This window comes from Gambusia affinis, linkage group LG11, assembly GCF_019740435.1.
Source record: "Gambusia affinis linkage group LG11, SWU_Gaff_1.0, whole genome shotgun sequence".
NCBI lineage: Eukaryota > Metazoa > Chordata > Actinopteri > Cyprinodontiformes > Poeciliidae > Gambusia > Gambusia affinis.
This window is the reverse complement of record NC_057878.1, coordinates 11,974,478-11,988,584: the sequence shown is the minus strand read 5'-3', so window position 1 is coordinate 11,988,584 and position 14,107 is coordinate 11,974,478. Positions and strand designations below refer to the sequence as shown.

The following is a 14,107-nucleotide window of genomic DNA, read 5'->3' as shown; positions in this document are numbered from 1 at the left end:
TGTTATCAACATTAACTTCATGATCTGAGACATTTAGGTGAGACAAAAAAGCTCAAATACAAATCTGTGGGGCAATCAGTGCATTTTTCTGTAAGTACATAAAAAAAGCAGGTCTATTCAAGCTGCTTTCTCAGGCTCACCTCGCACTCTGATGGTGAAGTGGCAGGACCCTTTGTTCCCAGCCCGGTCAAACACACTGTAGGACATCTTATGAAGGCCTTCTGGGAAGTCGGATTTTGATGGCTTCCCTTTCAGGGTCACACTGCAAAGCCCGTGTTGAGTTTTAATCTTATACTCTGATCTCTGACCAGTTTTGAAACAGGATTTAAGCTGACTCTGAAGAGAAAAGGTCTTAAAAGAATCAAAGGGTTACAGCCGGACTGACTCTGTGAGGATGCCGTCTGCAGTGTCGATGCCCTCAGGTGTGTCCCAAGTCACCCTCGCCGTCAGTTTTCCTGGTTCTGCCCACTTATCCTTGACATTGGGACACTTGATTTTCGGGGGTTCAATATCTACAAACAGATAAGAAAGAGATCTTTATCTAATCCTTATTTCATCCACATGAGCGTGCATGGTTTACCGATAATGGTAGGAGATTCTTTTCTTAACCTCTGAAACAGCAGCACATAGTAAAAAAAATAACAAGACAGAATTTAGCCTTCTGTCTTATGCACATAAATGTCACTGTGATAAACAAAAGTGTTCAATTTAATCACATTTTGTCAAGTTTTAACCACTAACTTCAATTTTATGTAATAGAGCCAGGCAAAGTAACAATAAAAACAATAAATACATGTTTAATGTCATGTTTAGAGTCTCCAACTTTGCATGTACAGAAATAGAAATTCTTGCCTACGTCTGTTGGCAAAACAGCTTAAGCTCCGTTACATTGAATTGATAGCATCTGTGAACCTTTCTTATCAGAAATTATAATTTGAATATAGGCCAAGACTTTGACTTCACCATTTCAACTCATGGTTATGCATTGATCTAAACAAATTTATTATAGTTTACCCGTGGTGTAACAGAGACTTTGCTCTGTAGAGTTAGAGGTTATGGTTATCACTAACCACATTTCTATAAAGACCAGACGTCTTTGTAGTTTTGCATTTGTAGAATCCTGTTTACATTGCCTTATTTTTCATAGCTTTCTACTACTTTGTGTCGGTCTATCACATCAAATCCCAATAAAAGTCACTGCAGAAAGGTAAAATAAAATAAAAAGTCAAATTATTTTTGTGAGTTACTGTAGCTGAAGTTGCTACATGACAACATATTTAATTCAAAAGACCAAATACAAAAAGTCAGGTATATTAACATATTAACTGCAAGCAATTTATTTCTCACTATTTAGTTGAATAAATAAAAATGTGCGCGTTTTTAGATGGTTTGCACTGTCACCTCGTGGAATAGGATTTTCTTTTTTATGCTCTCTGTGTCTCAAAGGGTTCATTTTATTTTCTCCAGCATGATTCCACACTCTGAAAACATTCATGTTCTGCTAAATGCAAATACAAATTTGACTGGGTGAGAGTGCATTCTCATTTGTCTCACTTGTCTTTGTGCTGGAGTAAAAAAAACCCAGGTGGTTTGTTGCATTAAACAAACATAATCATTCAGGGAAATGTTAGCGAAATCAGAGACATGTCAAAAGAACCTTCCAGTGTAACACAAAAGCAAATGAATCATATGGTGAAAACATGGATGTTTCTTAGTGTCCTTGTAGACAAAGAAGTAGAAAACTCAATGTTAAATCTTCAATGCACTCTGAGTACATGCTGGCTGTTGTGCAGTCTGTACACGCAACAAAAAAAGAAAAAAAAAAACACTCTGCAGTTGCAAACCCATTCTTCCACTTATGTCTTCATCAAAACATAGTTCCTTCATCTCTCACTCATTTTCAGCAAGAAGTGAAAATAGTGTAATCTTCCAGTGAATGGAAAAGAAAAACGCTGCCTGCCTGTTTCAGTTTTTCTGTGAAAGATGTTTGTTCGTGTCTAGAGGCCTGCTTTCTTCCAAGCGTCAATCAGAAAATCAGGAGGAAAAGCTCTGGAACTGACAAGGGGTTTCAAGGAAAATCTGTGAAATCTTGTAGAAATCCTCTGGCTACGCTTAAAGCATCAAACTAAGCAAATACAAACATACTCTTACCAATGCATGTGGGGACTCCAGCGCTCCACACCTTGTTGTACTGGCAGACGGATGTTTTCTGGCCTTTCATGGAATATCCTGGAGCGCAGAAGAACTCGCAGCGAGAGTTGTAGTAGGAGCCGTCCGAGCATTTATAGCCTCCGTTAGCCAGCATGTAGAGCTTTGGGCAGCGGATCTCTGTGAGCAAAAACAAGCTCATGATAAAGACGCTCTACCAGACTATGTGTTTTTCTAACATGTCTGGTAGAATTCAGTAAACTAGAATATCATTGAAAAGTCCATTTATTTTTGTAACTCAATTCACTAAACGAAACATCATATAGATTAGTCATGCACAGATGGATATTTCAAAATCTTTATTTCTGCTAATTATGAAAAACATCTAAGATTACAATACAGAAACAAATCAATAACAAAACATTATTGGGTTGTTTAACAACCTGCTTAAATAATGTGATTTATGTTGATTACCTCCACCTCTGCATTGCAGTGTGCTGCAGAAATTCAGAATACAACAAAGAAATGCTCAAACATTTACCGCAAAAGCTGCTTTAAGTATAGTGTAATGATGAGGCTCTGGAGTGGAGCTTTGGAGGAAAATCTAATTAAAATTGATTCTTACTCAATCAGTCAGACTTAAAACTGGAACTGCTTTGATGGGGAGAAAAAAAAAACATCTATTGAGACATGAAAACTACTTTCCCAGAGTGCTGTCTTCCAGACAAGAACTGTTTCCTGCTGTCTTTATGATGGACGGCTTGTTGCTGAATGATCTTTCCCACAGCAAATATTAAATTGTCCAAAAGTGTCTGTCCACACCTATTACCAGCATGTATATAAGCTAAAGGCAGCCTCTCTGGAGATCCAGAACATGTCAGAGCAGAAATGGCTTGGAGATGATGATAAAGCAGGACATTACAGTTTTAAAGGTTACCAGGCAATGGGGATTTGTTTTTGTTTTTGTTTTTGTTACGTTACTCTTAGGTTGCTGCCGCCTTGAAAGCTTAATATCCAGTTTGTGTTGATATATTTGTTATCAACACAACAAATATTATGACACACATATGCCATTAAGGACTTCAGTATTCATGTAAACAATTGCTCATCTTCAAACTCATCTTCCTTTTGGGCCACATCTACATCATGTTGTAACAGAATGAATTGATAAAACTCTTTAGCAAAATGTTAAAGTATTAGTAAATAACTGTGTCTGCATTCGATAAGTTCTTTCTAGAAGTAATTAATATTGAACACTTCACACGGCTCACTACCTCGTGATTCTTTTTTTGATTTTTTTGGGAAGCTAATTTAGAAATATTTGCAAGACATTTTGCGATATTTATGCTTATATCTGGCGGTAAATGTGACCTTCTTCTCCTCGCCATATGGATCACAGGCTATCTTCCCGTCAAGTCGGCTGAGCCAGCGGTGTAGTAGAAGTAAGAAATACTGCCCCCTAAAGGTGGGAATAACCAGTCACATAGACTCAATGTTTTTGACCATTTTTGTGGAAAACGTGTGGGGATCTGTTAATTTTGAGTGAATTTCCATTATCTCAGAAACTGAAAAAACTGGAGGCAAAAGGATAAAAAATGTTTTACTTAGATTGGTAAAACAATACTTAAGCACACAACTGTTATCTTACTATTTCACATAAAATGCTGTGGTGGGCCAAATTTGAGTTTGACACAATATTTTTGTAATTTTGGAAAGTTTTTCTTATTTAGGAATATTGCTAGCTCTAATGATGCTGCAGCCTTTGGCACTACAGATCAATAATCTATATTCTTCTGCTAAAGAGAGGCTCTCACGCCCTCAGCGTCCCACATATTTTCTGTGGATCTCTTTAGCAGTCAATATTGCTGCAAACTAGAGTAAAGCCTGTTTTCTGCACGCTGTGGACACACATGCCCTCTGTCATGATAAAAGTAAACCAAACTCATCAACACTCACTAAGTCTAACATCAATAAACTCTGCATCTGTACAAACAAGCTGAATCAATGAAGTAACCTTATCATCAGACAAATAAACGATTGACTATTTTGATCACCATCTGGTTTAACGTTAATCTTTTATAATACCATAAAGTTAAAGCCTGAACAAACAAAATACATTTTAAAGCATAATTGGAGAAACTATAACCTGCAGGATGTACCCAGCAGGAGAAACAATCACACCTGCTGTGTCTGTCTCCCTGCTTCATTATCAGTCATCAATTTGCTGCTCTGCTTGAGAAACATGCGCCATGACAACAACATGGGAAAAGGTTTGTTTGTGAAAGTCTCACACTCGGGATGTGTGAATTGGCAACACGTTATCTGCGACAGTAGACTTTAAAAAGCTGGCATTCACGCATACACAGTGATATTTGCTTCACTGGGATCATCTAAAATAACACTGGGTGGGCTGGCCTTCAGACGTAGCCAACAGCGATGAGTTGTTTTAGTTAATTTTGGTTATTTTTAAAGTTTGCCTGGTGAATTACATGCTTTTGAACACGATAAAGTCAGAAAGGAGAACGCAATTTTTTGAGCAGAAAGAAAATCAAAAGCTTCTCAAATTTCTACTGAAATAAACCCAGAAGTCAACGTTGAATTAATTCAAAAGGTGAAACACTTCAGAAACTCAGACAGCAGAGCAACATCTGCTGCAAAAACGAAGCTTTATTTTCCCACAGGTGATGTGCAAAACCAATGAGGTTCCCTGGAGAAACTGAATTTTTGAACAGACAGGGTCTGAATTTCCTCTGCATTCCCAAAAACCTTTCATTTCAAATGCTTTTCAGAACATAAGAACATTATTGCTACCTTATCGTAGAAGCACAGACTGATGCAACAGATGCAAATGAAAATGTAAAGGTCATTATTCACTGTGATGTTCGCCTCTGAGGATTAATAATCCAGTCACATTAATTATGACATTATTTTGCAAATTAGTGACTTTACTACTTTAATTGTGAGCTACTTCACAACCAAAACTGTGGCTATGATCCACGATTGGCAGATTATGCACTGAAAAATGATGTTTTGTTCCTCAAAGTTTTTAAATGCATAAAAACAAAACAAAAACAACATCTTTTTCAGTCTATAAACATATCAATAAACAGCATGGACTCTGATGCTTTTTCACAATCACATAAAGATTAGGGAATTTAAATTAATCTGTCTACCAAAGAAGCACCTTTTCCCCCTTTTATTTTATGTGTTATAGAAAGTTGAATAATGTTATTTCATGTTAATTTAAAAAAATAAATAAATAAACATCAAATTATGCACTCCAGTTCTTAAAGAAAACCACAAATCAGTCTAAGGTCCTCACATCTTCACTGTTAAGTTATTCTGATTTAAAGGAGCGCTGTCTTTGAAAGGTCTTGTTTCTATAAATTCATTTTAATTTTATTGCTTCCTGGTATCCTCAGTAACCTGAGTGTTGTTTCTAGATTACCTCACCACCTGTTACTCATCTCTTGCTTACCTCCTCTCACCTAATCATTTCTCCCAGTAAAAATAGCCCCTGTTAGTCATTCAGTTTGTCAGATCCTCAACCATTTTCTCTGGCTGTTTGAAACTTTTAACTTTTATGTTTGATCTTCTGGATTTTCTCCTCCTACAGCAGAAAGATTATTGAATCAGTCACGACACAGACATGATTATTGGGTTAATAATAATTACTGTCAAGAGAGGTGGATATGCCTCTTTAAGGCTTTTTTTGTAGTTTCCACTATAGTGATAACTATCTCTAAGGGAGAGTCCATACACCCTGTGTGAGCAGCGCATTCGTGAGTTTGATTGACAGCGCTAAGACCTTCCTCCTGGCTCTGATTGGTTGTTTCTGACTGGGAGCGGTGCATGTCTGTACATTGGAACGGTACCACAGGAGCTAATTGTTTTCCACAGGTAATCTGTCTCATGTTATACTGAGAAAACATAGTGACAGTTTTAATAAAAATAATAATAAAAAAATAAATTAATTAAAAATCTATTTTTATTAGTTGCATACTGCAGCTTTAAGACAGAGAAGGACCCCCAACGTGGACGGGGTGGTTTACCTCATTTTGCTCAATATTTATCTCCACCTCAGTGGAGGGGTTTGACTATCCTTATAATCCTGAGAGTTTTTCCTCCTACTATTTTATGTAATTGCTAATTAACTCTAGCTGAGGAGTTAGGTTGTTCAGGGACCTTGAAAAAAAAAAACAAAGTCAGCAGAAACTGAAAATGGGGTGAAGGGGCTTGAAAAGTTAGGTTGCTTTCTTCCAATCACCTTAATTTCATGGACCACCTGGTGGTCCGGTCTTTGATTCTGAGGTTCACCCACTGAGCACAGCCCAAAAAGATGAGAGCTGACTTACTCCACATAGACCCAGCATCTGCTGGGAGGTGCATCAAGGGTGGTAGAGAAGGGCAGCAGTCAATTTTCTCTCTTGCGTTTTGAAGTGGATTTATTTGTACCGTACATGGGAGGTCCAAATTACAGAACAGCTTGTGAATGCACGAATTATGTAATCTGCATTGCTCAACATTTAAAGGTTTTTTTTTTTCTTTTTGCTGTGCCTACACTTTAATACTAGAGCAGTGTATTACAAACTAACCAAAGAGGTGCTGCAAAAAAACAACAACAACATGGTTTTTGTGGAAAATTATAATCAAAATTAGTGAACAGCGATGGCCTTATAGCAAGGAGAGAGAGAAGAGCTAAATTATCTGAGGGTTACAATAGTCAAAAATTAGTAATAAATATAAAAGGCCTTCCTTTAATGACTTGAAGCCTTCTGCACAGGACATCACTAGTCTGTCAAACCACTGTCTTTAAAAATAAAACTTTGGTTTGCTTACTTGGAAGAATGAGCTAATAATGAAGGTTTCTGAGCAGGTGCTTTTCTTATGGAACTGATAACGGAGGTTTCAGTGAAGATGTTTGTCCAACAGAAACTCCTTTGAACCGGGTTGGATTTAGGGACAGAGGTACCAATTAACCAGAAATGGGAGAAACTGAGAGAAACTCCCTACAGGAGAGAGATGGGTGGAAGGCACCGTATACGTGACCGAAAGATATGTAAGCAGAATTGTATGTTTAAAGTTTCACTTCTTCTCTCTTGCTTTTCTTTTCTCACACACTGATCTCTGATACTTACTCTGATTTTCTAAATAAAATATCTAAAGACGAACGCGCATTTCTCTGATTGATTCAGTGTTTCGCTCTTTCCCGAAACGAAAAAGATTTTTCCTAAACACTCCTCTGTTCTAATCTTGGGACACTTTTCTTTCAGTTTCTTTCACTTTTAGGTGATTGCAGAGAGCTAAAAGTAATTAGGCCTAAAAAATTATTTTCAGGCATAATTTTGTCAACAATTACTTTGCCAGAGGTTTTCTGGGCTTCGATCAGAACATTAAGCCAACCATTTTAACATTTTACTGTTTCAAGAATTTGCTTTAAATATATTCTATGTGGTGGCTGAGTTAATGATGAACTCATTCTTTCTGCTTGCACCTGTAAATACACACATCCTGTCGTGGCAGGTGGCTGCTCGCACTGAGCTGGAGAGTGAGTCCTTCAACTGGATCTGTTTGTCTTGAGGAGACATTTGTTCCTGAATAGGTGCTAAATAAACTGAACTGAAATGTTTAAAACAATGCCCAGCTCCTGCTGCAGCAAACATTCCTGAGAAAACGATGCTTTCTTCAGCATCCTCTCTCTTCTGAACCCTCTAAGTTGACAGCTAACATAATGTTTCCCATCAGAGCCATAAAATGTAACCATTTAACATCTGACCTGGAATTGTTTCTTTTTCTCTCTTTACTGCCCTCAGATGACTTCATCTAGGTGCTCTGAAAGGTTGAAAAAGATCAAATGTGCATGCTGATGTTGGTTCTCACCCCGACAAGCGTAGTTGGAGGACCAGTGCTTGCTGGCCATGCACACCACCTCTGAATTCTGGGATTCGTAACCCCTTTTGCAGCGGATTTTACAACGCGTCCCCATCACGTTCCTGTAGTGCTCCCCTCTGGGCGTGCGGCAGCTCACGTCACCATGCTTCAGCTTAATGGGCGCACACCACGGGGTTCCTGAGAGCAGAAAAAAATAAATAAAAAGACAGCGTACTGGGTTCTCACTGGGTGCATCAAAGCAGGTACATGACTTGGCCTTTCAGCTGGAGAAGCTCAATAGGAAGCACTTACCTGCAGACTGTGAAAGCTTAGAAAGAGTTTCTTTAGCAAAGGAAAAGTAGAGAGAGGAGAGCCACCTATCTGCATGAGCACAGGCAGATACGGTGGATTTCTCATTACCTTCTCCGTGACTTCCAATCATCCAAAAATGTCTCAGGAGAGGGATCAGAAGATAGCTTCACCCGAGGAAAAGGTTTAATGATGTGTGAAGAGCTCTTATGGCTGCTAGAAAATAACTGGAAAAGTCTCTCTTTGTTAACACTGCCACTGAATTATAGGTACTCACACCTTTACTACATGATTTAGATCATTTCAATCTAATAGTTCAGAATTCAAATTAAGTTGGTTTTCAATGCAGACCGCATATTTATCATGAATCTGTGATTTTCATCTCAGTTGTGAGACGAAGAGTATACGTTCACAAACATCAAATGAGTCTCTTACTGCTCGTCTGGCTGCATTTATTCAACTAGTCCATGTCTAGAAAGCCGTGTAAAAAACTTCTTGTCTGTCGCCAAGATTTGCAGGGTCATAACTTTCTTATTTCAATACAGGAAAAATAAAAATCTGCAGTTTATTTCCTGCTGGCTCAGGACAAACACACATATCAGCTCAGCTGGAGAGGAGAGAGGAGACACAAGGTTGGGCTTAAAGCCATTTCTAATAAAAGTGAGGGTCCAGCCTCCCTTACTGTTGCACTGTGGACATAAGTGTTGATAGTGTTTCCACAGCCACTGAGTGAAAAGAAAACAATATTCAAACTTTAACATGAGGGGAGAGTTTTAGTTGGCTTGAATGACTATAACATCAAATGGGTGTCAGTTTGCAAAGATGGCCAAAGCAAATGTTTATTTTGAAATAAAATGCTCCTCTTTAAATCCTGTGATGACTTATATACCTGTTTTGTATGTGTTCCTATTTATCTATGAATGTAAGGTACTGACTTTTGTTTTTTCAAAATCAAAAATGCTGGAAACAAACTTTGTTTAAATCTTTTGGTCTTGAGCAACATGCCCCAGGCTTTCTGGAAGTCTTACATAGTTGTTGTTTTTTGTGTGTGTGTGTGTGTGTGTGTGTGTGTGTGGGGTCGGGGGGTCCAGTAAGTTACTTTAAGGAAGATTCACGTTTTGAACATTTATAATAGGTTTTCCACTCACCATGGATGCTATTTTTGCACAGTTCTTTCTTGTTGTTGAACTTTGTTCCTTATTATATATATATATATATATATATATATATATATATATATATATATATATATATATATATATATATATATATATATATATATATATATATATATATTTTATAAGTCAGGCCTGCACTCCTTTAGATATTGTTGTGGAGGGGTCAGTGATCCATTTGAGCTATTTTTGTGCATCAAGAACTTCTTGGAATATTCACCACAGTCCCATGTTTTATCCATGTGAGGACAATGGCTTTCATTGTATTTCAAAATGCTTTCATAACCCTTTCCAGATTACTAGATGGCAGCGATTTTGTTTCTAATCTGACTTGACATTTCACTTGACAAGGGCACAATGTGTTTCTTTTTTGGGTCTTTTTGACTACTTTATGCTGTCAGGAAGGTTCTGTGTGATTTCCTGTTTCTCCTGGTTTGGCAGTGATCAGATCTGGCTGTAAATTATTAATGAAATTGAACCAAAAAATGTAATAATCAATTTTTTATTGATGATCCAGCTTAATGTTGTCATTTTTACTTATTTGTATGTGTCTCTGAATCTCCTTTATACTAGGTTTCAGAAAAAAATAACTGGCTAGGTTCATTTAAAGAGCACAACCTTTTGTAAAAATAAACAAAAGTTTTACTAGACCTCTGAGGTTCTGCTTATAGTTCTGCATTTATTTTTACAGCATAGTCACCTTTATATCTACGAGAATACCAGTCCTCGTCGTCTCCGTAACCATAGTGCCCTGACCCTGAAAGTGAGAGAAAAAAAAGAGAAAACTACTACAAAGAGCTACTACAAAAAGAGCACAAGATTAGATGTTGAGCAATCCCTCAAAGCTTTTCTCTGGACTCATTAGAGTAATGTCTGCTGCTGCTGCAAAGCAGACAAAACAAGCAGAGAAAACTTGTTCAACTTTCCATTTTAATCAGACTGCAGGGGGGATCTTTTGGAGAGAACACAAGGAAATTTACAAAAGATCTTGTTTCCTCTAATAAATAAACATTTTTTGAGAAAATATTCATTCTGAAGCCCCCTTGCTAGTCCTGATGCAAATGGAAAAAGTTCTACTGTTACAGAACCGGAGTTGAAGTTGAAACCAGATGTTGGCAGATGCTATATGAAAGATGCATCACCTTTTCGTTTCCTCACTGTCTAATATTAAAGCAGAGTGAAAGCTATATGCTGTAGGTGAGTTTAAAATGTTCTAAATGCCAGAATGACAAAACATAGATTATTTATTTGATCACTTTCTTCAAAGTCAGTAGTTTTTAGACACTGTAGCAATACTGATGAACATTCAGAAAAACCCCCAAGTATAAGTTACTACTAGGTTAATTGATAAAATGCCAACTAAGAGACATGGATGTATATATTAAGCCAAAAAATCAAATTTGTTGATTCTTCGGGGATATCTTGGAAAAATCAGCCAATCAAGACCTCCTCAATTATCATTGGTCTTTGGAAAAAAAATTTCCAGATGTGTGATGGTGCCACATCCATCTGTTCAAGAAAAAGGTATAAACAACATAGGAATGTCCAGCACACATCATTCAGGAAAGACCTTGTGATAAATGTGTTTTGGTGAAAGATTTATGGATCATCCTTAGAACAAAATGGTTGTTCCTGCTGAAACCGGCATCTTGTCCTCAGTGAAAGAGGAAGAAGCCATTATTTTAAAAGCAGCTTTAAAGTTTGAAAATAATGGATCCAGTGAGCAAAACCTAATTGTTGGAGAAATATTCTGTACCAAGCACGTCTGGCAAACGAAAATGGCAGAATCACTTTGTTTTGTGGGAGCTTTTTGTCCTGCAGGAGAAACTGGTCCACTTTGTAAAACAAGTGCTATCACGATGGAAGAACGTTATGTAGAAATACTGAAATGACATCTCAAGACATTAAGCAGGAAATAACCTTTTCCACCAATCTGGTCCCAGTGCCTTACTGGTGCTCTGGCCCTGTTCTTCAAAACGCCTCCAAGTCCTCAGAGGCTTTATTTTGTTTCATTTTTGCTCCAAACAATAACACTAAAAACTTAAATGAGAATAAAATGTCAAACGACTGTCTCTGGTCTTCCTTTAGTTTATTTTAAATCACCCTTTGTGCAGTTTAGTATTTTTTGCTGGAAGACCAATATTCCAGAAACATTTGTAAGAAGATTGTGGAAATTCATAAAATTCAGAATGTCCCACAGTTTAAAAGGATATCATACAAAATGCAAAAGAAATGAATGCTATCTTCTGAATTTAAATAAGGTTACAAATATATCTGAAACTGATTTAATTCATTATTCGTTAATCTGGCATTTAGGAAATAGAGAGCAAATAATCCTACTTCACCTAAAGCAGGAAAAGATTATTCTGATTTAATGTTGGACAATAAGAAAAAAATGCTGTCTCTTTGCTATATGTCAAAGAGACAAAGCATATACAAGTTTGAGATTCAAACTTCATACCTACCATAGACCGTTCTGAGTCACCGTCATCTGGGAACACAATCACTGAAAGGGAGCAACTGATAAAGAAATTTTTCAAGGCTGTGCGGTCGCTGGAGGACACATTTGAGAGGCAGCGGTGAAAGATTAGAGTGAGAGGACATGTGATGACAGAGGAAAACAGTTTTCAGAAACAGTGGTTGGGGGCAGATGAAGGAAACACAAATAAGAAGATGTTGGTACAGAAGGAGTTGAATTAGTGAGGAGGAGTGAACTGTAGAGTGAATATGGTCTCTGTGCTGCAGGATAAGAGAAAAGTGTTCGGCCCCACTCTGCTTCCAGTCAGTGAGCTAATCTGCTTTCCCCCACCCGATTTCTTATGATCCCTTACAAAAAAATCCCATGAAAATCACGTGATCGTATGTGGATCACATGTGGCTTTCACATGTGATTCACACATTTCCACATGTGATCATATGTGATCACATGAAAATCACATGTGAAAACGTGATTTTTTTGGTGTGATTTTCACATGTGAAAATCACGTGATCACATAAGATTTTCATGTGATCACATGTGGAAATGTGTGAATCACATGTGGAAATGTGTGACCACATGTGATCACATGTGAATCACATGTGATTTTACCACGAAACGTTCCAAAATCAGATGTATTCATGTGCTTTCACATGTGATTCACATCATTCACATGTAAAATTTGTGTGAACCACATGTGATTTTCATGGGATTTTTTTGTAAGGGATGGCTTTTCTGTAAGTTTACCTGAAACCTTTCTGGGACAAGATTCAGTCATCACCTCACACACACACAAGCATTGATCCATTTTAGTAACTGTGTTTGTGCCTCGCTCAGATATTTTCCCTAACTCTAACCAGTGTATTCCTAACTCCAACTTTAACCAAAACATAATTCACACCATTCACACTGGTGACTTTGGGCCCCATAAGGAGCAGTGGGTCCTCACAGTGTACTGTGTAGTACTCGCTGGAAACATGGGCCTATAATGCTGTAACAGAAACACATTCTTTCCATGCTTTGAGGTTTTCATCATGGCATGAACGTCATGAAAACCCAGTTACTGAGTCAGACTTACAGCCGGCTAATGGGGAAACTACTGCAAAGTTTCTGCTTCATGGTGGAGCGAAGGAGGGAGGTATAAGAATCCAGTTGTACAGTGGGCTGTGCAGCTGTGTGTTTGTGTGTGCTCACAGTTTAAATGAAAACCACTCAGAGCTGAAAGACTCCAAACTGGATCTAATAAGTATAAACATCAGTCGATTTATTTTTCTCTAAACTGCCTTCCTACATCACGTTTTCTGTATGCTTTGGCATCAAAACCACATAAAATACACTTATGTGGTGTCTGTCAAGTACAAACATATTGTTGACATGAAGTCCTGACACTCAAAACATGATACCAAAACCAATATTGCATCTGTGAACTGATATGATCAAATTTATTGTGTTGCTCCACTTAATACTGTCACTCATTGCTGAACTATACAAAAAAAACTTAAGAATAAATCTTTTTTTTTGATTGTCACTTTGAGTATTTTGCAACAAAAATAATAAGCTACTGAGATCCGTCCGTTGGAGCTGGACAGTCGCTGGATGAAGAGAATGGCTCATCCTGCAAAGGTTGCAAGTCCAACACATGGAAACAAAACCAGTCTCACACACATAGACATGAAAACATTTTCCTGTTTCCTCTAGAGTCCATTCTGTACCGAGTCTAATTGCTATTCGCGCTCTCTCCAACAGGTGGCGTGGATTTGCCTATGTTTGGATCTGTGCTGACACAGCAGCCAAAAAAACATAGATTAAGTCCAGTTGATCCCGTTCCTGCTTGTTCATAAATAGTTTCTACATTCTAATGAATTCAAGGCAAGTATGAGCAATCTGAGACTCCTCTTCATTTGTGGATTGTGAATATGTCAGGATAATAAAGAAGAAATGAGCTGCCAGCATCAACTTCCTGTCCGTCTCTCCTACATCAAAGGAGTTGTTTGCGCAATCTCTGCCAAATCTTTAAAGGTGCTGAAGCAGAAGGAGCTTTTCCTTCCCACCCTCCTGCAGTAACCACAGTTAAAATAACTGAGCCCGATTTTCCAATCAGCTGCTCTCTTGGGGCTTTTAATGTGAA

The 14,107-nt window shown here is 37.7% G+C and overlaps 1 protein-coding gene across 2 annotated transcripts in view; it reads right to left on the bottom strand.

The window, feature by feature from the left end:
* srpx (sushi-repeat containing protein X-linked) overlaps positions 1-14,107 on the bottom strand; it is a 40,454-nt gene that overhangs the window by 24,101 nt on the left and 2,246 nt on the right. Inside the window, exons 2-6 of one of the 2 annotated variants that reach the window (XM_044130907.1) lie at positions 10,204-10,260; positions 8,029-8,217; positions 2,152-2,328; positions 386-512; positions 141-262 (exon numbers count right to left, since the gene is read on the bottom strand). In XM_044130907.1, coding sequence (XP_043986842.1) covers positions 141-262; positions 386-512; positions 2,152-2,328; positions 8,029-8,217; positions 10,204-10,260 — 672 coding nt within the window. The remainder of the gene's footprint in view (positions 1-140; positions 263-385; positions 513-2,151; positions 2,329-8,028; positions 8,218-10,203; positions 10,261-14,107) is intronic. The other variant, XM_044130909.1, reaches the window with a different exon arrangement.